The sequence below is a fragment of the Rana temporaria genome, chromosome 5, assembly GCF_905171775.1.
Source record: "Rana temporaria chromosome 5, aRanTem1.1, whole genome shotgun sequence".
Classification (NCBI taxonomy): Eukaryota; Metazoa; Chordata; class Amphibia; order Anura; family Ranidae; genus Rana; species Rana temporaria.
The window spans coordinates 18,534,834-18,557,748 of record NC_053493.1 but is presented as its reverse complement, the minus strand read 5'-3'; the positions used below and the strand labels follow the sequence as shown (position 1 = coordinate 18,557,748).

General features: G+C 44.2%; 1 protein-coding gene across 1 annotated transcript in view; it reads right to left on the bottom strand.

Moving 5' to 3' along the window:
• Nucleotides 1–257: 257 nt before the first annotated feature.
• The window catches only part of CRHR2 (corticotropin releasing hormone receptor 2), a 151,837-nt gene continuing 129,179 nt past the window's right edge, over nt 258–22,915 (bottom strand). Inside the window, exons 8-12 of the mRNA XM_040352237.1 lie at nt 19,177–19,249; nt 14,824–14,909; nt 13,151–13,286; nt 9,448–9,489; nt 258–713 (exon numbers count right to left, since the gene is read on the bottom strand). Of these exons, the coding sequence (XP_040208171.1) occupies nt 573–713; nt 9,448–9,489; nt 13,151–13,286; nt 14,824–14,909; nt 19,177–19,249 (478 nt within the window). The 3' untranslated portion in view covers nt 258–572. The remainder of the gene's footprint in view (nt 714–9,447; nt 9,490–13,150; nt 13,287–14,823; nt 14,910–19,176; nt 19,250–22,915) is intronic.

Here is a 22,915-nt window from a genome sequence, read left to right as displayed (position 1 = left end):
GGGCATCAGATTGGCCCGGGGGATGGCTGTGTCAGTTGCATTCTGGGACACTGTATTGTCCTGGAATGAAGGTGCCCGGGACAGACCTGCAAAATGCGGGACTGTCCCGGGCAATCTGGGACACGTGGTCACCCTACCCAACATGGGTCATTTCTTTAAAACACATTTACACAGCTAGGAAAAGCAAAGTACATCACACTGTTGGGAAAGATATTTTTTCACTTAATTACCATTTTTGATTATTATTATTTTTTTGAGCAAGGTCCATTTTAAAACCATCTTCAGCCTTTTCTTCTGAGACGTGGGTTGAAATGGATTCTGTCTAAACCATCTGTCCGCTAAATATAATTGCGTAGATCTTCCAAAACGAGATGTCTCCAATGTTGTGCTTACAATACTGAATCCCACGTCACGAGCACTCAGCCGTGGATCTTTTTTTGTTTTTTGTTCTGAGCATGCCCCTGCCGTGAAGCTCCGGGGACAAAGGTAGGATATGTTCACTGACACGTCACAGTGAAGAATCTAGGAAATAAAATAAAAAAGTCGCAAAAAGCTCCAGAGGTCCGTGATATTCAAACAGCCGCCGTTTGCTTTATGCTGTGAAAGCTGATCCGCGTGGGAGACGTTGGTATAGACATGGCGCGGGCCACGCGGACGCGGAGAGAATGGTGATCCTGCCAGCGGTGCCATCGCTTCCTGGCAGCCGATCGGACCTGAGAAGGCAAACGCAACATTTTATTTATTCGTTTAATCAAGACTAAAACGTCTACTCACAAAAAAAGATACATAGATATTTTTCCAGGTATTTTATGGGATGAATCACAACAGTTGTGCCGGCTTATAAATCTCTAGGTACCAATCTGCCAATAAAGTGGCAAAATAAAAAATGACTTATATGTTTTTTTTCATATTTTCAGCTCTGTCACACTTTGAATGAAAATTGCGCGGTCATGCTACACTATAACCATGTGAAATGTTTATAATTTTTTTTTGGGGGGGGCGCAAAAAAAACTGAAAAATTCTGAAACAAAAAAACATCAATTGCAGCCTCACTGTGCCCATCAAACACAGCCACTGTGCCATCAAACGCAGCCACTGTGCCCATCAAATGCAGCCAGTGTGACCATCAAATTCAGCCACTGTTCCCATCAAGCGCTACCACTGTGCCATCAAATGATGCCACTGTGCCATCAAATGCAGCCACTGTGCCCATCAAATGCAGCCAGTGTGACCATCAAACACAGCCACTGTGCCCATCAAATGCAGCCACTGTGCCATCAAACGCAGCCAGTGTGCCATCAAACGCAGCCACTGTGCCCATCAAACGCAGCCAGTGTGACCATCAAACGCAGCCACTGTGCCCATCAAACGCAGTCACTGTGCCCATCAAACGCTGCCACTGAGCCATCAAATAATGCCACTGTGCCATCAAATAATGCCACTCTGCCATCAAATGCTGCCACTGTCCCCATCAAATGCAGCCACTGTGCTCATCAAATGCAGCCACTGTGCTCATCAAATGATGCCAGTGTGACCATCAAATGCTGCCACTGTGTCATCAAATGCTGCCACTTAGCCATGTCTATAATATATTATGTGAGTTTGATTCTTTGGGGTCGATTTACTAAAGGGAAATCCACTCTGCACTACAAGTGCACTTGTAAGTGCAGTCGCTGTGGATCTGAGGGGTAGATCTGAAATGAGGGGAAGCTCTGCTGATTTTATCATCCAATCATGTGCAAGCTAAAATGCTGTTTTTTATTTTCCTTGCGTGTCCCCCTCAGATCTACAGAGACTTGCAGTGCACTTGTAGTGCAAAGTGGATTTGCCTTTCGTAAATAACCCCCTCTGAGTCAATAAAAGGCAACACTTATTTCTATACAGAGAGCACTATTTCATCCTATCTTTTGTATCTATTTGTGGCCATATATTTGCCATATATTTGTTGCTATTTGTGGCCAGATATTTGCCATATATTTGTTTCTATTTGTGGCCATATATTTGCCATATATTTGTAGCTATTTGTGGCCATATATTTGCCATATATTTGTATCTATTTGTGGCCATATATTTGCCATATATTTGTTTCTATTTGTGGCCATATATTTGCCATATATTTGTTTCTATTTGTGGCCATATATTTGCCATATATTTGTATCTATTTGTGGCCATATATTTGCCATATATTTGTATCTATTTGTGGCCATATATTTGCCATATATTTGTTTCTATTTGTGGCCATATATTTGCCATATATTTGTTTCTATTTGTGGCCATATATTTGCCATATATTTGTATCTATTTGTGGCCATATATTTGCCATATATTTGTTTCTATTTGTGGCCATATATTTGCCATATATTTGTATCTATTTGTGGCCATATATTTGCCATATATTTGTTTCTATTTGTGGCCATATATTTGCCATATATTTGTGGCCATATATTTGCCATATATTTGTATCTATTTGTGGCCATATATTTGCCATATATTTGTATCTATTTGTGGCCATATATTTGCCATATATTTGTATCTATTTGTGGCCATATATTTGCCATATATTTGTATCTATTTGTGGCCAGTTGATTCCTTTTGCAGAATAATTGTATAATGTCACAGTGGGCCCTTAGCTGTGAAATAAATATCTTAAACTAATAACTTAACAGATGTTAAAAGTAATCAAAAGCCCTTCCAGACCCGAGTACTCCTCCTGACAGACTTCAGCTTTCAATCCCGGCTGTTTTTTTTTTTTTTTGCAAATTAGCTCAAGGCGGCCGCGGTTAATAATCCTCTGATATTAATAATAAATGCAAGGTGCTAATGAATTAGGATTCTGTAATTAAATCAGAATATTGCCATTCATATTTCAGGAGGAAGGGGTACAGAGGTCAAGCTTATTTTCCCTGAGCTGCCAACTGCAGCCATTATAAGGCAGTCTGGATAAAGTTTAGTGAATATAACTTTTGTCACCCACCCTAGGACAGGAAGTGTGTTACGGGCAGGATCACCAGGTGAAAATACACAAAAAATCCTGCAAACTAATGCAGCCTAAGCTGAAAAAACAGACTCCTAATTTTAAATCAATACCAGTGGCGGCTAGTGCTCAATTTTTTTTGTTGGGGGGGCGCAAACAAACTGAAATACCCCCTCCCCCCCATCAATTGCAGTGACTGTGCCCTTCAAATGCAACTACTGTGCCCATCAATTGCCACCACTGTGAAATCAAACGCAGCCACTGTGCCCATCAAACGCAGCCACTGTGCCCATCAATTGCCGCTACTATGCCCATCAATTGCTGCCAGTGTGCTCATCAATTGCCGCCACTGTGCCCATCAAATGCAGCCACTGTGCCCATCAATTGCCGCCACTGTGCCCATCAATTGCGGTCACTGTGCCCATCAATTGCCGCCACTGTGCCCATCAATTGCCGCTACTATGCCCATCAATTGCTGCCAATGTGCCCATCAATTGTCGCTACTGTGCCCATCAATTGATGCCAGTGTGCTCATCACTTGCTGCCAGTGTGCCCATCAATTGCTGCCAGTGTGCCCATTAATTGCTGCCAGTGTGCCCATCAATTGCCGCTACTGTGCCCATCAATTGATGCCAGTGTGCCCATCAATTGCCACTACTGTGCCCATCAAATGCTGCCAGTGTGCATCCCCCACCCACCGGGAACGTACCTGTCTCGTGGGGCAGCGGGTCACGGCGGTGATATTCTGAACGCTCCTCGATGTCTTCTCCCTTCCTCTCTTACCGTCCTTTGCTATGATTAGACGCCTGATGTTCACCGCTGTTCACCTTTTTGGCCTGTGGCTCTAATCAGGTGCTTCCAAAATATACCCCACTGCTGTAATTCAGGCGCCCGAAAAGGGGCCGGGCATCTGAATAGTGGGTGGCAGCGGCGACCATAGATAGATTCATGCAATGCATGAATCTATCTATGGTGATAGACAGGTGGCAGGAGAGAGGGGTCTGCGCCCGTGCGCCTCTTATGGACGCACCACCTCTGATAATACTTAGCTTTTCAATAAGATGAAAGATTTGAATGTGACAAAATGATAATAGACAGTGAAATAAAAAATAAGTTTTTTTTTAATACTGATGTGTTAAATGTTGAGATTCTGCATTGTTAGGCGGAGTGCTGAGTAGAACAAAGAGAAGAATGTAACCCTCGTCTCCAGGCTGATGTATTATAGATTAAAGCAGGGCTTGTTTTTTGGGTCTCACTTATCCAGGTGTCAACTCAATTAATAATTTTTCGGTTAAGGAAATGAGTTTCTGAAAAGTCCAACAGAGCCGCGAAATGAAATAAATTCTCAGAACGCCAATCAATAAAACATTAAACATCTGCTTCTCCGGCAATTCTCCAGCTTGGAGCGAGCCGGGGAGATCATTAGTGGTTGCCACTGAGCAGCACTGATGGGCGCCGTTTTGTGTAACAGTTGTGGTTTTGAAAACAAAAAAGTTAAAGTGGTTCTAAAGCCCAAAGTTTTTTTTATCTTCATGAATTCTATGCATGAAGGTAAAAAACCTTTCCGTATCCAGCAGCCCCCCTAATACTTACCTGAGCCCCATTTCAATCCAGCGATGTTGCACGAGAGACTCCGCTGTCTGGGACTCTCCCTCCTCATTGGCTGAGACAGCAGCAAGGCACCATTGGCTCCCACTGCTTTCAATCACAGCGAGTGAGCCAATGAGGAGAGAGAGGGGGTGGGGCCGGGCTGTGGCTCAGTGTCTGAATGGACACACAGAGCAGCGGCTTGGCTCGGGTGACCCCATAGCAAGCTGCTTGCTGTGGGGGGCACTCAGCAGGAGGGAGGGGACAGGAGCGCAGGAAAGGGACCCGAGAAGAGGAGGATTGGGGCTGCTCTGTGCAAAACTACTGCACAGAACAGGTAAATATAACACTTTTCTTATTTTTAAACAAAAAAAATTACCACTCCCTGGAAAAAAACACCCATTGTTCTTGAAGGGAAGTCTTTGATAAAAAAAAAATAAAGTACAGTGGAACCTTGGATTACAATCATAATCCGTTCCAGCAGAATGCTCGTAATCCAAAGTACTCGCATATCAAAGCGAGTTTCCCCATTGAATTCAATGGAAATTAAAATAATTTGTTCTGCATTGACTTCAATGGGATGCAATACCGCATAAGGCCAGAGGTTGGGGAGCGCCGGAGAGCCTCTAAAACGGCTGAAAAGGCCAGAGGACACTTCGGCTGACCTTGGCAAACCTCGGAAAGACTTCCTACCCGAGATCTGCCGAGGTCAGCCGTGCTGTCCTCGGGCCTTTTTCCGAACGGCGCCAATCGGCTGCGATCGGTGACGCTCTGCTCGGCTCCGGCGCCTCCCCACCTCAGGCCAAAAGCAGTACTGCACACCGCTTTGGCCTGAATCGTGCTAGTTTTGCGAGACAAAACTCGCAAACCGAGTCACGATTTTTTCAAATACAGTGCTTGTATAGTTTCATAGGGGTTATTTGAGCTATGGCTAATTGACCTCCCATTTCATGGTGCTTACATCATTTTGGCGCCAATGCCAATTGCATGGCACTAATAGTCATTTTAACGGTCTAGAAGGGAGGCATTCTGACCCAGGGGTGTATTTAGGTTTTGTGCCGCCCTAGGCCTGGTGAAACTCGCGCACCACCTACTTTATATATGATGCACCCCTTCCTTTTTAAGACCCGCCCTGTCATTTTCATGGGATGAGGACATGGGGACAGGGTGGGATGAAGACATGGGGACAGGGTGGGATGAGGACAGGGGGACAGGGTGGGATGAGGACAGGGGGACAGGGTGGGATGAGGACAGGGGGACAGGGTGGGATGAGGACAGGGGGACAGGGTGGGATGAGGACAGGGGGGCAGGGTGGGATGAGGACAGGGGGCAGGGTGGGATGAGCACAGGGGGGCAGGGTGGGATGGGATTTCGCCCCCCCCGCAAAATGCCGCCCTAGGCCTGGGCCTTGTCGGCCTAGGCCATAATACATCACTGTTCTGACCACCATGGCAAAGAGGGGATTTTGTTCATCACTGATCTCCAACAAATTGGTTTTAGAAGAGGTTCCCCAAGGCCTGGAATTTACTTCAAGGTTCTTCTTGGGTAAAAAGGTTGAGAAAAGCTGATATAGACATTACAGCAGCTAAAAGGAACTGCTGACCTCAAAACAACTCCAAAATAAACCCCAAAAAAACAAAAAACAAAACTAGCATCATAAGATTTGCTTGCACAACGGGAGGGACCCCCCAGAAAGGGTTCTTACTGTCTCTGGACCTTCAGAAGGCCTTTGACTCCGTCTCTTGGGCATACATTTTTAACATCCTCGAGCGTCGGGGATTTGGGACCAGGTTTCTAGGTATTATTAGAGCCCTGTATGCAAACCCTAGAGCACTTGTTAGGATCAACGGCCATTACTCCAAACCCATAGAAATCAGGAGAGGCACTCGACAAGGGTGCCCCTTGTCACCTCTTTTGTTTGCTATAGCAATTGAAACTCTGGCTATTGCCATAAGACAGAATCCCAATATTTTAGGAGTACAATGTGGGGAACAAACCCACAAATGTGCCCTCTTTGCGGACGACATCCTGTTATTCTTGACCTCTCCCATCACCTCCCTCCCCAACTTATGCCATACCCTGGACGACTTCTCTAAAATTTCGGGCCTCTCGGTCAACTATTCCAAATCTCAAGCACTAAATATATCCCTAACCCCCCAAATGGTTTTGGATCTTAAACAATCCTTTAAATTCTGTTGGAGTGAGTCCTCTATACAATACCTGGGCATAGCCTTGGCCGCCAAGACAGAAGCTCTCTACAACCTTAATTACCCCCCCATCTACAAAAAACTGGAGGCTGACCTTCTTGCTTGGTCTAAATTTAATATCTCTTGGATAGGTAGGATCAACTCAATCAAAATGACCCTGTTTCCTAGACTCCTATACTTCTTTCGCTCCCTTCCTATCCCAATTAGGAGGAATCATCTACAATCCTTTCAAAGTAAATTGCTTAAATTTATATGGGGCACGTCGGGATATCGTATACCACAGGACACACTTTTCCGTCATAAAAGCAAGGGGGGACTTGGACTCCCTGACCTTCACAAATATTTCCTCTCAGCCAGATTAGCTCAATTCTCCTCCTTATACGCCAAACACAATATACCAGACTGGGTCAGCATAGAGGAGCAGGCTGTTCCCACTACTCCTTTGAACTACCTTCTTTGGTCCCCTGTCAAATCTCGTCCATCTATTTTATCCCCAGTGTTGTCGCAATCATTTGCCCTATGGGATCGTCTCAGACACAACACCTGTCTAACTTCATCTACCCGTCCTTTAGCCCATATTTTTAATAACCCTGATTTCCCTCCCGGATTACAATCCTCGGAGTTTAAATGGTGGATGGACAAGGGGCTGTATCGGATAGGACAGTACTTTACTTCTAGTGGTCCGATCTCCCTAGCTTACTGCACTCATACCCTGAAACTCCCTGAATCGGAGAAGGCCCACTTTCAGCAGATTTCACAATTCCTACATACCATCTGGAAGTCTAAACCCTTACCCCCTGACTTCACTTCATATGAGATCTGGTGCAATCAAGCCATGGAGCGGAGAGGAGGTATCTCGGCGATCTATTCGGCCCTCACTCACCCAACAACCAAAACGTCTTACATGGAGGCCTGGGAGTCTGACCTTCAGATAAGCATTAGCCAAGAATCTTGGCATAAAGCATTCTTTAGATCATTTCGGGGTATCCAAGGAACATCCTTGATTGAGGCAAGTGTAAAAGTTATCACCAGATGGTATCTCACACCCTCCAGATTAGCTGCCATGTACCCTGGTGGGGACCCCCAGTGCTTTAGGGGATGTCAGCTGCGGGGCACTATGGCTCACATATGGTGGGAATGTCCTAGGATCCGCTCCTTCTGGAGAATCATTTTTAACATGATATACAAGGTGACAGGAAGCCGGATTCCTAGGACTCCCGAAACGGCCCTCCTGAATGTCCAACCCCCACGCCTTGCCAAACCTATACAAAAACTAGTACACTTTATTCTACTCGGTACCAAAATTACCATTGCCAAATCCTGGAAACAACCCAGGCCGCTGGTCTCGGCTGTCAAGCAGAAAATGTCATGGATCATGACCCAAGAAAAATTATCTAGCATACTGGCTGATACTTCAGAAATGTTTCATGAAACATGGGCTCCTTGGGCTGATTATATCGGTGTTCCTCTGGCACCCGCAAGTGACTGAGTCTGACTGCCTTCTTGATTACACTTAGGCTTCATACTCCCCCTCCCTACCCTGCCCTCTCCCCCTCCTCTTTCTTTTCTTTCCTATCTAACTACCTTTATATTGCTATCCCTTTGGTTCTGAGTACTCTTATCTAACTACCTGAGCGATCATTATGGGGTTATGGTCTACGGTAACATTATAATTATAGTATGTTTTTTTTTTTTTTTTTTTTTTATAGTATTGTAGAGGGGGGATACTCTTGATGCTTCTTTCAGCTCATTGCAAGCCTCTTTCCCTCATTAGTGAGAGTGTGGGGGTGGGAGGTGGGGTGTAGGAGTCGGGAGCCTTTCCCTTGGCACAGCAGGTTCCCATTTGGGGTGTTAGGGGTTTGGGCTCCGGATTGCCTTCGAATCCGAGCCCCTCTCTACATGGCTCTGTCTCCACAGGCCTCGATAGCTTTTCTTGTGCCTGCCTTAAACGGCCTTCCGGGCAGTCCTACTAATGTCTGACTTACCCCCCGGATTTAATTTCTATTGTTTTATCTGTAATGACATGTTCCATTAGCAACTTGCTGTGAACCGCCCCTAGGGGCTTTATGTACTTTGGAAAAGCTTATAATTTGACTGTAATCCTATTTAAAATATCAATAAAAATTTATTGAAAATAAAAAAGATTTGCTTGCACAAACAATCAGAATAAAATATGGATTGATTTTCTCTGAAAGTGCAGTCGCTCCAGAGTTTAGTAAATGAGGTGAAGCATTACTTTGCAAAGAACATCCATTCACATGCAAGGGAAAAAAAATAGCATTTTTGCTTGCACATGATTGGATGATGGAAGTCAGCAGGTCTCTGCTCATTTACTAAGCTCTGGAGCAACCGCACTTGCAGAGTGCACAGACTAATTATCTTTAGTAAATAAACCTCATAATCTCTCTCTATGTTATTTGCTTTCTGTACAACAGCTTCCACTACTGTTGCTCTGTGCCCCTTCCCCTTCATTAGAGTGGGGGGTGGTGTCTGATTTAAGACTGCAGATAAACAGGTACAACTTATGTAAGAGGATGTGTATCACCTGAGGCCAGTCACTTCACTGGGTATATGGAAGAGTTTTACAACCACTTTAACAGAGGGTGTAAAGTAAAGTTCTAGCAGCTCTAGCCCAACATTTAGTTACTGAATATTATACAGAATTATAGGCGCACTTACCTCCCCATTCAAAAAACAGTAAAATACTGATACAAAGAAGCCCTGAAAAAGAATAAACTTATTATTATTATTATTATTATTTATTCTTCTACATTTTTCACGCATTTCTTATTGACATAAAAAGACAAAGTCAGTTTAGTGAGAGATTTCAATATATTGTTCAATCCTCTACATTACACCTCTCTTACCTATATACTCCTTACCCCTCTCTTACCTATATACTCCTTACCCCTCTCCTACCTATATACTCCTTACCCCTCTCTTACCTATATACTCCTTACCCCTCTCCTACCTATATACTCCTTACCCCTCTCCTACCTATATACTCCTTACCCCTCTCCTACCTATATACTCCTTACCCCTCTCTTACCTATATACTCCTTACCCCTCTCTTACCTATATACTCCTTACCCCTCTCCTACCTATATACTCCTTACCCCTCTCCTACCTATATACTCCTTACCCCTATCCTACCTATATACTCCTCACCCCTCTCCTACCCATATACTCCTTACCCCTCTCCTACCTATATACTCCTTACCCCTCTCCTACCTATATACTCCTTACCCCTCTCCTACCTATATACTCCTTACCCCTCTCTTACCTATATACTCCTTACCCCTATCCTACCTATATACTCCTTACCCCTCTCCTACCTATATACTCCTTACCCCTCTCCTACCTATATACTCCTTACCCCTCTCCTACCTATATACTCCTTACCCCTCTCCTACCTATATACTCCTTACCCCTCTCCTACCTATATACTCCTTACCCCTCTCCTACCTATATACTCCTTACCCCTCTCCTACCTATATACTCCTTACCCCTCTCCTACCTATATACTCCTTACCCCTCTCCTACCTTGACTACAGGCTTTAATGATTCCCTGTCATATGGGATCCTGGTAAGCTGGTATGGAGCCATTCTATTGATTGGTGGAGGATCATGACATTTTTTTGGACACGTTTATTCTTAGATCCTGGATTTCGTCACAGAGCACTGGTGTTCAGCAATTTTGATGAACTATTTAATATATTTATGGACTATATTCGTCACATGAATCTTAGTGTAATAATAATTTTTTATGGTCACTTTTAATCTTTATTTATTAATAGGCACAAAATGCTTTATACTATTGGACATATTAGGAGTCACATCATCATATGTCACTAGTCACATACATTTATTATCATTTGATTTTTTGGTGTATCAAGTTTTTTACCAGGATTACCATATAGTTAGGGGGTAGCGCGATTTATATATTTTCTATATATACTCCTTACCCCTCTCTTACCTATATACTCCTTACCCCTCTCTTATACCTCTTATGAAAATAAATATTTTATCAAAAATATTTTTAAAAATAAAAGAATAATTTAATTTAATTTAAAATAATAATAAATAACAATAAAAAAAATATTGTTATTATTTAAACTTAAATTAAATTGTTTTATTTTTAAAAATAGTTTTTTTTTGCTTTTTCTTAATTTAACACACACACCTGCTCTCTCCTCCTCAGCTTGTCCCTTATTATTTCCTATGCGCTGTAGTTGTTGGTACAATCAGATTGTAGCGTGTTTGGCCAGCTTTTCTGAAGATAATTTTTTTTTCCTATACTGGTCCTGTTTAAAATGACACTAAGGCCCAGATTCTGAAACGAGATACGCCGGCGTATCTCTAAGTTACGCGGTCATATCTATGCGCCTGATTCTTAGAATCAGTTACTCATAGATTTCCCGTAGATCCGACTGGCGTAACTGTGTTACACCGTCGTATCGTAAATGCATATTTACGCCGGCCGATTTACGCTACGCCACCGCAACTTACGGAGCAAGTGCTTTGAGAATACAGCACTTGCCCTGCTAAGTTGCAGAGGCGTAGCGTAAATCAGATACGTTACGCCTGCGCGAAGATACGCGGATGTACGAGAATCTGGCCCTAACATTGCAAAGTTGCAATTTTAGTGGTATATAAAGTATTTTGGGCCAGATTCTCGTACATCCGCGTATCTTTGTGCGGGCGTAACATATCCTATTTACGTTACGCCTCTGCAACTTAGCAGGGCAAGTGCTGTATTCTCAAAGCACTTGCTCCGTAAGTTGCGGCGGCGTAGCGTAAATCGGCCGGCGTAAGCCCGCCTAATTCAAATTTGGAACAGGGGGGCGTGTTTTATGTAAATGTTGTGTGACCCGACGTGATTGACGTTTTTCCCGAACGGCGCATGCGCCGTCCGTGGAATTTCCCAGTGTGCATTGCTCCAAAGTACGCCGCAAGGACGTCATTGGTTTCGACGTGAACGTAAATGACGTCCAGCCCCATTCACGGACGACTTACGCAAACGACGTAACCTTTTTAAATTTTGACGCGGGAACGACGTCCATACTTAACATTGGTACGCCACACTTACGCCACCATATAGCAGGGGTAACTATACGCCGGGAAAAGCCTAACGTAAACGGCGTAAATGTACTGCATCAGCCGGGCGTACGTTCGGGAATTTGCGTATCTAGCTAATTTGCATACTCAACGCGGAATTCGACGGAAGAGCCACCTAGCGGCCAGCGTAAATATGCATTTACGATACGACGGTGTAACACAGTTACGCCAGTCGGATCTACGGGAAATCTATGTGTAACTGATTCTAAGAATCAGGTGCATAGATACGACCGCGGAACTTAGAGATACGACGGCGTATCTGGAGATACGCCGTCGTATCTCGTTTCAGAATCTGGGCTTTCATTTTTAATATTTAATTTAAAATATAAAAAAATAAAATAAATGATGGGATTCAGAAAGACCAGAGCATCATGTATTAGTTCATTTTATGAAAATTAATATTTTATCAAAAATATTTTTAAAAATAAAAGAATAATTTAATTTAATTTTAAATAATAATAACAACAACAATAAAAAAAAAATATTGTTATTATTTAAAATTAAATTATTATTTTATTTAAAAAAAAAAATCAGCTTTTTCTTAATGTAACACACGGTGACACACACAAAAAAAATAGAACTAATACGTGATGCTCTGGTCTTTCTGAATCCTAGAATGGCTCCTGCTGATAAGCCCATCTCTCGGTCACTGTGCACTCTGGATCTCAGCTTTAATGTCTCCATCCTTTATCAATTATCATTAAAACTGACAAGCCGATGACAACAGAGGCGGCTATAGGCTTTGCGAGGCCTTAGGCAAAACTTGACATGGGCCCCACTAACACCCATGATGGGGAAAATAATTCAAGGACAAGAGCCTCTTCCCCACAACCCTGGCTGGCGGTTGTGGGGGGTCTGTGGGCAGGGGGCTTATCGGAATCTGGGAGCCCCCTTTAACAAGACGGCCCCCAGGTCCCGCTCTATAAAAACTAAAGGGCGGGGGCCATCCAGTGATGTCACCTTGTGAACCCGCCCCCTTGTGACATCATTGACTGAGGGCATGCTGGGACATTGATGTCACAAGGGGTGGTGTCACCGATATTCACTGGTTGTTAGGGACGCTGGCGGCCCCTCTCTTGAGTCAGGGCTGCCTGAGCACAGCAGCGTTGAGGTCCCCTGTTCCTCAAAACTGGGGTAATGCATTGGGCAATTTAGGCGGCTGCGAGGCCCCTGTGAGTGTGAGGCCTTAGGCGACCGCCTAATTTGCCTAATTAAAGAGCCGCCTCTGGAAGACAATGTAGCAACCCACTTTAAATTGAATTACCTGAAAAGACTGAAGAAAAGAATTAAAATAAATAAAGACGATCTGAGAGACGTCGTCTTCTCCCGGGTTCACAAAGAAAAGCATGTATGTTATCCCGAGCAGGGGGAGGAGGACTAGAGTGGCTTTAACTGCTTTCCTGCAAGACACAAAAAATCAGTGTAAGCTTAAATTAAACGAAACAATGCATTATCTGTTACGGGAGATCACATTACTCCCCCGGCACTGCCCACATCTCTTCTCTCCAGATGGACAGCACCATCTTTGTTTGGGAACCATCCAGGGTCAACCATCTACATCTTGGATTAACCACTTAAGGACCCCTTCACGCTGATATACGTCGGCAGAATGGCACGGCTGGGCACAATCATGTACATGTACGTGGCTCTTTAAGCCCATCCGTGGGGTCGCGGGCGCGCGCCCGCGACCCGGTCCGAAGCTCCGTGACCGCGGGACCAGCGGACCCGATCGCCGCTGGAGTCCCCCGATCGGTTCCCGGAGCTGAAGAACGGGGAGAGCTGAGTGTAAACACAGCTTCCCCGTTCTTCACTGTGGCGCCGTCATCGATCGTGTGTTCCCTTTTTATAGGGAAACACAATCAATGACGTCACACCGACAGCCACACCCCCCTACAGTTTGAAACACAAATGAGGTCACACTTAACCCCTTCAGCGCCCCCCTGTGGTTAACTCCCAAACTACAACTGTCATTTTCAAAGTAATCAATGCATTTTTAATGCATTGTTGGCTGTGAAAATGACAATGGTCCCAAAAATGTGTCAAAATTGTCCGAAGTGTCCGCCATAATGTCGCAGTCACGAAAAAAATCACTGATCGCCGCCATTAGTAGTAAAAAAAAAAAATAATAATAAAAATGCAATACAACTATCCCCTATTTTGTAAACGCAATAATGATTGATAAACCAATCGATAAACGCTTATTGCGATTTTTTTTACCAAAAATAGGTAGAAGAATACGTATCGACCTAAACTGAGGAAACATTTTTTTTTTATATATACATTTTTGGGGGATATTTATTATAGCAAAAAGTAAAAAATATTGCATTTCTTTCAAAATTGTCGCTCTATTTTTGTTTATAGCGCAAAAAAATAAAAATAGCAGAGATGATCAAATACCACCAAAAGAAAGCTCTATTTGTGGGAAAAAAATTACGCCAATTTTGTTTGGGAGCCACGTTGCACGCGCAATTGTCAGTTAAAGCGACGCAGTGCCAAAAACTGGCCAGGTCCTTCAGCTGCCTAAAGGTCCTGGTCTTAAGTGGTTAATGAATAAAAAATAAACAAAACAGTAAAGTCAGCCCAATTTTTTGGTTTAATGTGAAAGATGATATTACGCAGCGAGAATCGTGATCTTTATTCTAAGCAAAAAAAATAAAAATCGCGATTCTCATTTCTCCCAGAATTGTGCAGCTCTAACTGAGAGGTCTGAATTACTTTAAAAACGTTTGTCCTGATATTCAAGCCAGCCAAAGATATTAGTGTTTGGTGCAATTGTGGTGTAATCCCTCTACACTGTAAAGCGCTGCGTAAACTGTTGGCGCTATATAAATTGTGTATAATAATATAATAATTGTGGGAAGATAAGCCTCTGTGATTTTCTAGGTGACTGCTGGAGTCATTGCAGCATGAAAGTCCTATAGCGAGGAGGACACCTACCTGTACTGTATGGTCTCTGAGGTGGTGGACGCTCTTAACTTCGTCATTAATATTCTCACTATGTTGAATAAGAAAACAAAATTGATCTGAAAAAGAAATATACGATTATTCAATAAATTCTGAAAATATTATATTTCTAAAACGTTTCAGCAGTACATATAGCACACATATAGCCCCACTTTCCCTCTATAAGTGTGCAAAGTTTGTTGGCCGGGGAGCACCGATTTTTCAAAGTTGGCCACCCCTTCCATAGACTCCTATGTTAAATGGTAATTTCTCTCGTAAATTTGGGGACACGGTACCGGCTGGCTGTAGGCTCCCTGGAGACGAAACTTGGCACACATATAGCCCCAGTTTTTCCTGTTTCTTTCTTGTTTAAGCAAAGTTTTCTGTCTGGGGGACCTACGGCCGGGGAGCACCCCTTCTATATACTCCCATGTTAAACGTAAGTCTAGTCATGGACACAGTAAGGCATGGACACATTGAGGCATGGACACAGTGAGGCATGGACACAGTGAGGCATGCAGATGGGCACAGTGAGGCATGGACACAGTAAGGCATGGACACATTGAGGCATGGACACAGTGAGGCATGGACACAGTGAGGCATGGACACAGTGAGGCATGGACACAGTGAGGCATGCAGATGGGCACAGTGAGGCATGGGCACAGTGAGGCAAAGTGAGGCACAGTGAGGCATGGGCACAGTGAGGCACAGTGAGGCATGCAGATGGGCACAGTGAGGCATGGGCACAGTGAGGCATGGGCACAGTGAGGCATGGGCACAGTGAGACATGGGCAAAGTGAGGCATGCAGATGGACCAGATACGCTTAAATTTGGCCAAGATACGACCGACGTAAGTCTCCTACGCCTTCGTATCTTATGTGCATATTTACGCTGGCCGCTAGGGGCGTGTACGTGGATTTACGCGGCGAATATGTAAATGAGCAAGATAAGCCGATTCACGAACGTACGTACGCCTGTCGCAGTAAGATACACAGTTTACGTAAGACATATTACGCCGGCGTAAAGATAAACCACCAAAAAGATGGCGCAGCCCATGCAAGGTATGAACGACGGAACAGCCGTCGTATCTTACGTCGTTTGCGTAAGCGTACGTGAATGGGGCTGGGCGTAGGTTACGTTCACGTCTAAAGCATTGAGCCGACGTCGTTACGTAGGGAGTATTTGCGACGTGATTCTGAGCATGCGCGCGCATGCGCCGTACGAACGGCCCTAATTTACATGGGGTCACGGATAATTTAAATGTAGCCCGCCCACTACATGCCTACTTTGAATTAGACGGGGTTACGCCGGCCCATTTGCGCTACGCCGACGTAACTTACGGAGCAAGTGCTTTGTGAATACAGTACTTGCCTCTCTATGTTACGTCGGCGTAGCGCATATGAGATGCGCTACGCCGGCTTAAACATACGCCGCTCTACCTGAATCCGGATAATAATGTTTTCCCATTTTTTTGTGGTAAAATTAGGTGCCTCGGCTTATATTCGGGTTGGCTTATACTCGAGTATATACGCTATCTCTTTTCTATCTATCTCCATCATTTCTCTTAATCTATCTGACTATTATCTATCTATCTATCTATCTATCTATCTATCTATCTATCTATCTATCTGACTATTATCTATCTATCTATCTATCTGACTATTATCTATCTGACTATTATCTATCTATCTATCTATCTATCTATCTATCTATCTATCTATCTGACTATTATCTATCTATCTATCTATCTATCTATCTATCTATCTATCTATCTATCTATCTTTCTATCTATCTATCTATCTATCTGACTATTATCTATCTATCTATCTATCTATCTATCTATCTATCTATCTATCTATCTGACTATTATCTATCTATCTGACTATTATCTATATATCTATCTATCTATCTATCTGACTATTATCTATCTATCTATCTATCTATCTATCTATCTATCTATCTATCTATCTATCTATCTATCTATCTATCTATCTATCTATCTATCTATTTCTCTGTATCTCTCTATCTGTTTATTCATCTATCTCTTATCTATATATCTATTTATCCATTTATCTCTTATCTATCTATCTCTTTTTATTATCTATCTACCAGACACACTGATGTCTCCTCTCATGTTGTACACACAGGATTCTTGTTTTCTGCTCATTCATTCCCCGCTGATCTCTGGTTGTCTATGATAAATCCTCCTCTCTCCTGTCCCCCAGCAGCACTATGTCATGCTGTGTTATTGGGTAGGACAGCAGGCTTTGGTCGGTTATTTTCCGGGAACTCTCTTATAGACTCTCCCCGTGTCAGGCAGTGCCGTCCTCTGGTATCCCTTCCTCAAGGACAGCCATGAAACTTCATTTAATTTAATGTTGGGAAAATAAGCTCCATCAATAAACCTGCCTGGAAGAAACATTCCCCTATTTACCAAAGAGACGTCCATTCCCGGACTTATTAATCTTCTATAAACGGCTCGAGGTCATCACAATCTGAATGGAGAAGAGTCCTTGCTGATCAAATCAAAAAGGTTTTGCAAACAACCAGCAGTGTGCGGCAGAAAGGTTCTATCAGGAAAGGGCTGAATGAACACAAACTCACCGGCCACGTTGTTCAATTGCTTGGTAACACATATTGCTAATCAGCCAATCACATGGCAGCAACTCAATGCATTTAGGCATCTAGATGGGGTGAAGACGACTTGCTGGAGTTCAAACCGAGCATCAGACTTTAAAGGGGACACTCATGTTAGGGGGCTCTAACGAGATCTCTAATGTAAGGGGGACTTTGATGTGGACCCTGATGTAAAGGGTACTCTGATGTAAGGGGGACCCTGATGTAAAGGGTACTCTGATGTAAGGGGGACCCTGATGTAAAGGGTAGTCTGATGTAATAGGGACCCTGATGTAAAGGGTACTCTGATGTAAGGGGGACCCTGATGTAAAGGGAAGTCTGATGGGGATCCTGATTAAGGAGGGGGTCTTTAATGTGAATCCCCGATGTAAGGGGGACACTCTAATGGAGACCCTGACTTAAGTGGAGAATCTGATATAAGGGCAGACTTTAATTGGGGCTTTTATGTGAGGGCGGAGTTTGATGGGGGCCTTTATGTCAGGGCGGAGTTTGATGGGGGCTTTTATGTGAGGGCGGAGTTTGATGGGGGCTTTTATGTGAGGGCGGAGTTTGATGGGGCCTTTATGTCAGGGCAGAGTTTAATCAGGGGCCTTTATGTGAGGGCGGAGTTTGATGGGGGCCTTTATGTGAGGGCGGAGTTTGATGGGGGCCTTTATATGAGGGCGGAGTTTGATTGGAGCCTTTATGTGAAGATGAAGTTTGATGGGGGCCTTTATGTCAGGGAGGAGTTTGATGGGGGGGCCTTTATGTGAAGCCGGAGTTTGATGGGGGCCTTTATGTGAGACGGAGTTTGATGGGGGCCTTTATGTGAGGGCGGAGTTTGATGGGGGCCTTTATGTCAGGGCGGAGTTTGATGGGGGCCTTTATGTCAGGGCGGAGTTTGATGGGGGCCTTTATGTCAGGGCGGAGTTTGATGGGGGCCTTTATGTCAGGGCAGAGTTTGATGGGGGCCTTTATGTGAGGGCGGAGTTTGATGGGGGCCTTTATGTCAGGGCAGAGTTTGATGGGGGCCTTTATGTGAAGGCGGAGTTTGATGGGGCCTTTATGTCAGGGCAGAGTTAAATCAGGGGCCTTTATGTGAGGGCGAAGATGGATGGGGGCCTTTATGTGAGGGCGGAGTTTGATGGGGGCCTTTATATGAGGGCGGAGTTTGATTGGGGCCTTTATGTGAAGATGAAGTTTGATGGGGGCCTTTATGTCAGGGAGGAGTTTGATGGGGGGGCCTTTATGTGAAGCCGGAGTTTGATGGGGGCCTTTATGTGAGACGGAGTTTGATGGGGGGCCTTTATGTCAGCGTGGAGTTTGATGGGGGGGCCTTTATGTGAAGCCGGAGTTTGATGGGGGGGCCTTTATGTGAAGCCGGAGTTTGATGGGGGCCTTTATGTGAGACGGAGTTTGATGGGGGGCCTTTATGCGAGGCCGGAGTTTGATGGGGCCTTTATGTGAGGGCGGAGTTTGATGGGGGCCGTTATGCAAGGGAGGAGTTTGATGGGGGCCTTTATGTCAGGGCGGAGTTTGATGGGGGCCTTTATGTCAGGGAGGAGTTTGATGGGGGCCTTTATGTCAGGGCGGAGTTTGATGGGGGCCTTTATGTCAGGGCGGAGTTTGATGGGGACCTTTATGTCAGGGTGGAGTTTGATTGTTAAAGTTTGAACTGAAAAGTTTGGGGCCCCTTGGACTAAAGTAAACGACCACACAAGCGTTACTTACAAGAAGTACCAGGATGACGGGCCCTTGGTAGATGTAATCAATGTATTTTCCCGGCTCTTTCCCGATCCAGCACCTATTCATAAAAATTAAAGGTCACAGACTTAGAGGGATGGAATCAATTAAAAGAGATTTTTCATGTGATTATTATATTATCCTGTGCATCCAGTTTTAGTAAAATCCACCCCCCCCCCCCACAGTGTATCTAAAACTATGTCAGCTATTTATTTTTTCTACCATCTGTGTCTCATTGGGGGGATTTCCCTTTACTTTCTGCCCCATAGACACAACAACAGGTGAGGGAATCTGCCTGCAAATGCACCCCTCTGACTACAAGTTCACCCCTCTGTACCCCCTTGACTGCAAATGCACCCCTCTGTACCCCCTTGACTGTAAATGTACCCCAGTGACTGCAAGTGCACCCCTCTGTACCACCATTACTCCGATTGCACCCCTCTGCACCATTATGAATTCAAGGGCACCCCACTGCACTCCCAAAACTTCAGGTGCACCCCTCTATATCACCATGATGCCATGATTCCAAGTGCACCCCTTTATACCACCATGGCTCCAAGTGTACCCCATCTGCACCACCATGACTCCAAATTTCCCCCCAGAGCATGCTGTGTTCTCTGTAAATCCAAGAGCGCTCCAGGGTACCCCTGTGTCATTTAGTGACTCCCATGCACCCCTGTGCAACTTCCTGACTTTAAATGCACCCCAGAGCATGCTATCTCATCTAGTGACTCTCCAGACATCTCATTGTGCCCTGGGTCATCTAGTGACTACAAGGTCACCCCTGTGCATTCCAGTGACTCCAAGTGTACCCCAGAGCATCTTGTGTCATTTCCTGACTCCAGTGTGTGCCCGTGTCTCCTAGTTCAATGAATCCCAACCAGGGAAGCCGGCCACTGCGTCCTTAACCACTTCAATACCCCTTCCTGCCCAGACCAATTTGCAGCTTTCAGCGCTCTCACATTTTGAATGACAATTGCGCGGTCGTGCGACGCTGTACCCAAACAACATTTTTATCATTTTTTCCCCACAAATAGAGCTTTCTTTTGGTGGTATTTTTTTTGCACTACAAATAAAAAAAGAACGAAAATTTAGAAAAATACAAGTTTTTCTTTGTTTCTGTTACAAAACTTTGTAAGTAAGTACGTTTTCTCCTTCACTGATGGGCACTGACGAGGCTGCACTGATGAGGCAGTACTGATTGGCACTGATGAGGTGGCACTGATAAGCAGCACTGTGGGGCACTGATAGGTGGCACAGATATACAGCACTGATGAGCACTCATATACGGCACTGAAGGGCACTCAAAGGCAGAACTGATGGGCACTCATAGATGGCACTGATAGGTGGCACTGGAGGGCACTTATAGGTGGCACTGATTGGCACTCATAGGTGTCACTGATGGGCACTAATGGGCACTCATAGGCAGCACTGATGGGCACTCATAGGTGGCACTGGTAGGTGGCACTGGAGAGCATGTATAGGTGGCACTGATGGGCAGTGCCGATCCTGACCTCCCTGGGGCCCTAAGCAAAATTACATGTCACATGAAAGTTGAGAAGCGGGGGCTGCCGAAAATGGCATGTCACATTAAATTTAAGAGGCAGGGGGCGCTGCCGACAGTGAGGGGGTGTTCTGCGGTTGGAAATGACATCTTACATTAAAGTGAGAAGCGGGGGGTGCTGGTTTCTTACCTCTTCTCCCGTGCAGCCAGCGAGTTGGGAAGCGCGGTGAGGGGCCAAAAATTACTTCTCACCAGGCGGGGCCTCTAGTAATTTAGGGGGCCCTCCGCAGCTTTGTGGGGCCCTAAGCGGCTTGCATAGTGGCGGATCGGCCCTGCTTATAGGTGAAACTGATAGATGGCACTGATCAGTCACTGACAGGCATCACTGATGGACACAGAGTGTCATCCCTAATGGGCAATGATTGCCATCCCTGGTGGGCTCTAGTGGGCTTACCTGGTGGTCATGGGTGGGCATCCTTGCTGGCCATGGGTGGGCATCCCTTGTGGTCCTGGGTGGACATCCTCGGGGAGAGCAGCCTCCTGTCAGGAGAGTAGCTGATCGGCTCTCCTCTATTTGCGTCTCTCAGCGCGAGTGGAGGAAAAGCCGATCTTTTCCTGGTTAAACTGTGATCAGCTGTGATTGGACACGGCTGATTGCGTGGTAAAGGGCCTCCATTAGAGGCTCTTTACCTAGATCAGAGATGCAGGGTGTCAGACTGACACACCACTTATCACCACGCTGCACGCCCCCCGCGGGCGCACGATCGTGGCTTATCCTGCTGAACGTCATATGACGCCCAGTCAGTGGTAACAACCGATGACTCGCGGGGTTCCCCACTGACAGAATGCCGACAGTAGAAAAGTCAGAAAAAAAACAAAACAGCGTGCCACCCCCAATCCATACCAGGCCTATCAGATCTGGTATAGATTCTAAGGGAACCCCATGCCAAAAAAATAAATAAAAAATGGCGTGGGGCCCTCCTCAAAATCCATACCAGACCATTATCCTAATTCGAATCGTTCCGAAAATGTTAAATCTGTTAGAAAATTAATAAAGTAAACAAAATGAAACGACACAAAATGAAACTAAAAGAATTCCAAAACGAATCAACAAAATCAAATTAGTAACATACAAATCTATCCGAAACTAAACAAACTGTTGCGTTCTGCCTAGTGTCATCACTCCTAATGCACCTCCGTGACCAGGCCCGGACTGGGACAAAAAATAGGCCCGGGCATTTTAGACTGAGCAGCCCGGGGGGGGGGGGGGGTGGGGGGGCGTGGCGGGGTTAATGATGGGATGTGGGGTGAGATAAAGAAATATAGATACAACGAAAGATAGATAGATAGATAGATAGATAGATAGGATAGAAAAGAAGGAAGATAGATAAATAAAGAAATATAGATATAGAAAGAAAGAAGGGAAGGAAGATAGATAGATAGGAAGATAGATAGAAAGGAAGGAAGATAGAGAAAGAAAGAAAGATAGATAAAGATAGAAAGAAAGAAGGGAAGGAAGATAGATAGATAGATAGATAGATAGATAGATAGATAGATAGATAGATAGAAAGGAAGGAAGATAGATAAAGAAAGAAAGAAAGAAAGAAAGAAAGAAAGAAAGAAAGATAGATAGATAGATAGATAGATAGATAGATAGATAGATAGAAAAGAAGGAAGATACATAAATAAAGAAATATAGATATAGAAAGAAAGAAGGGAAGGAATATAGATAGATAGGAAGATAGATAGAAAGGAAGGAAGATAGAGAAAGAAAGATAGATAGATAGATAGATAGATAGATAGATAGATAGATAGATAGATAGATAGATAGATAGAAAGGACAGAAGATAGATAAATAAAGAAAGATAGATAAAGATAGAAAGAAAGAAGGGAAGATAGATAGATAGATAGATAGATAGAAAGGAAGGAAGATAGAGAAAGAAAGAAAGAAAGATAGATAGATAGATAGATAGATAGATAGATAGATAGATAGATAGAAAGGAAGGAAGATAGAGAAAGAAAGATAGATAGATAGATAGATAGATAGATAGATAGATAGATAGATAGGACAGAAGATAGATAAATAAAGAAAGATAGATAAAGATAGAAAGAAAAAAGGGAAGATAGATAGATAGATAGATAGATAGATAGATAGATAGATAGATAGATAGATAGGAAGGAAGATAGATAAAGAAAGAAAGAAAGGATGATAGATAGATAGAT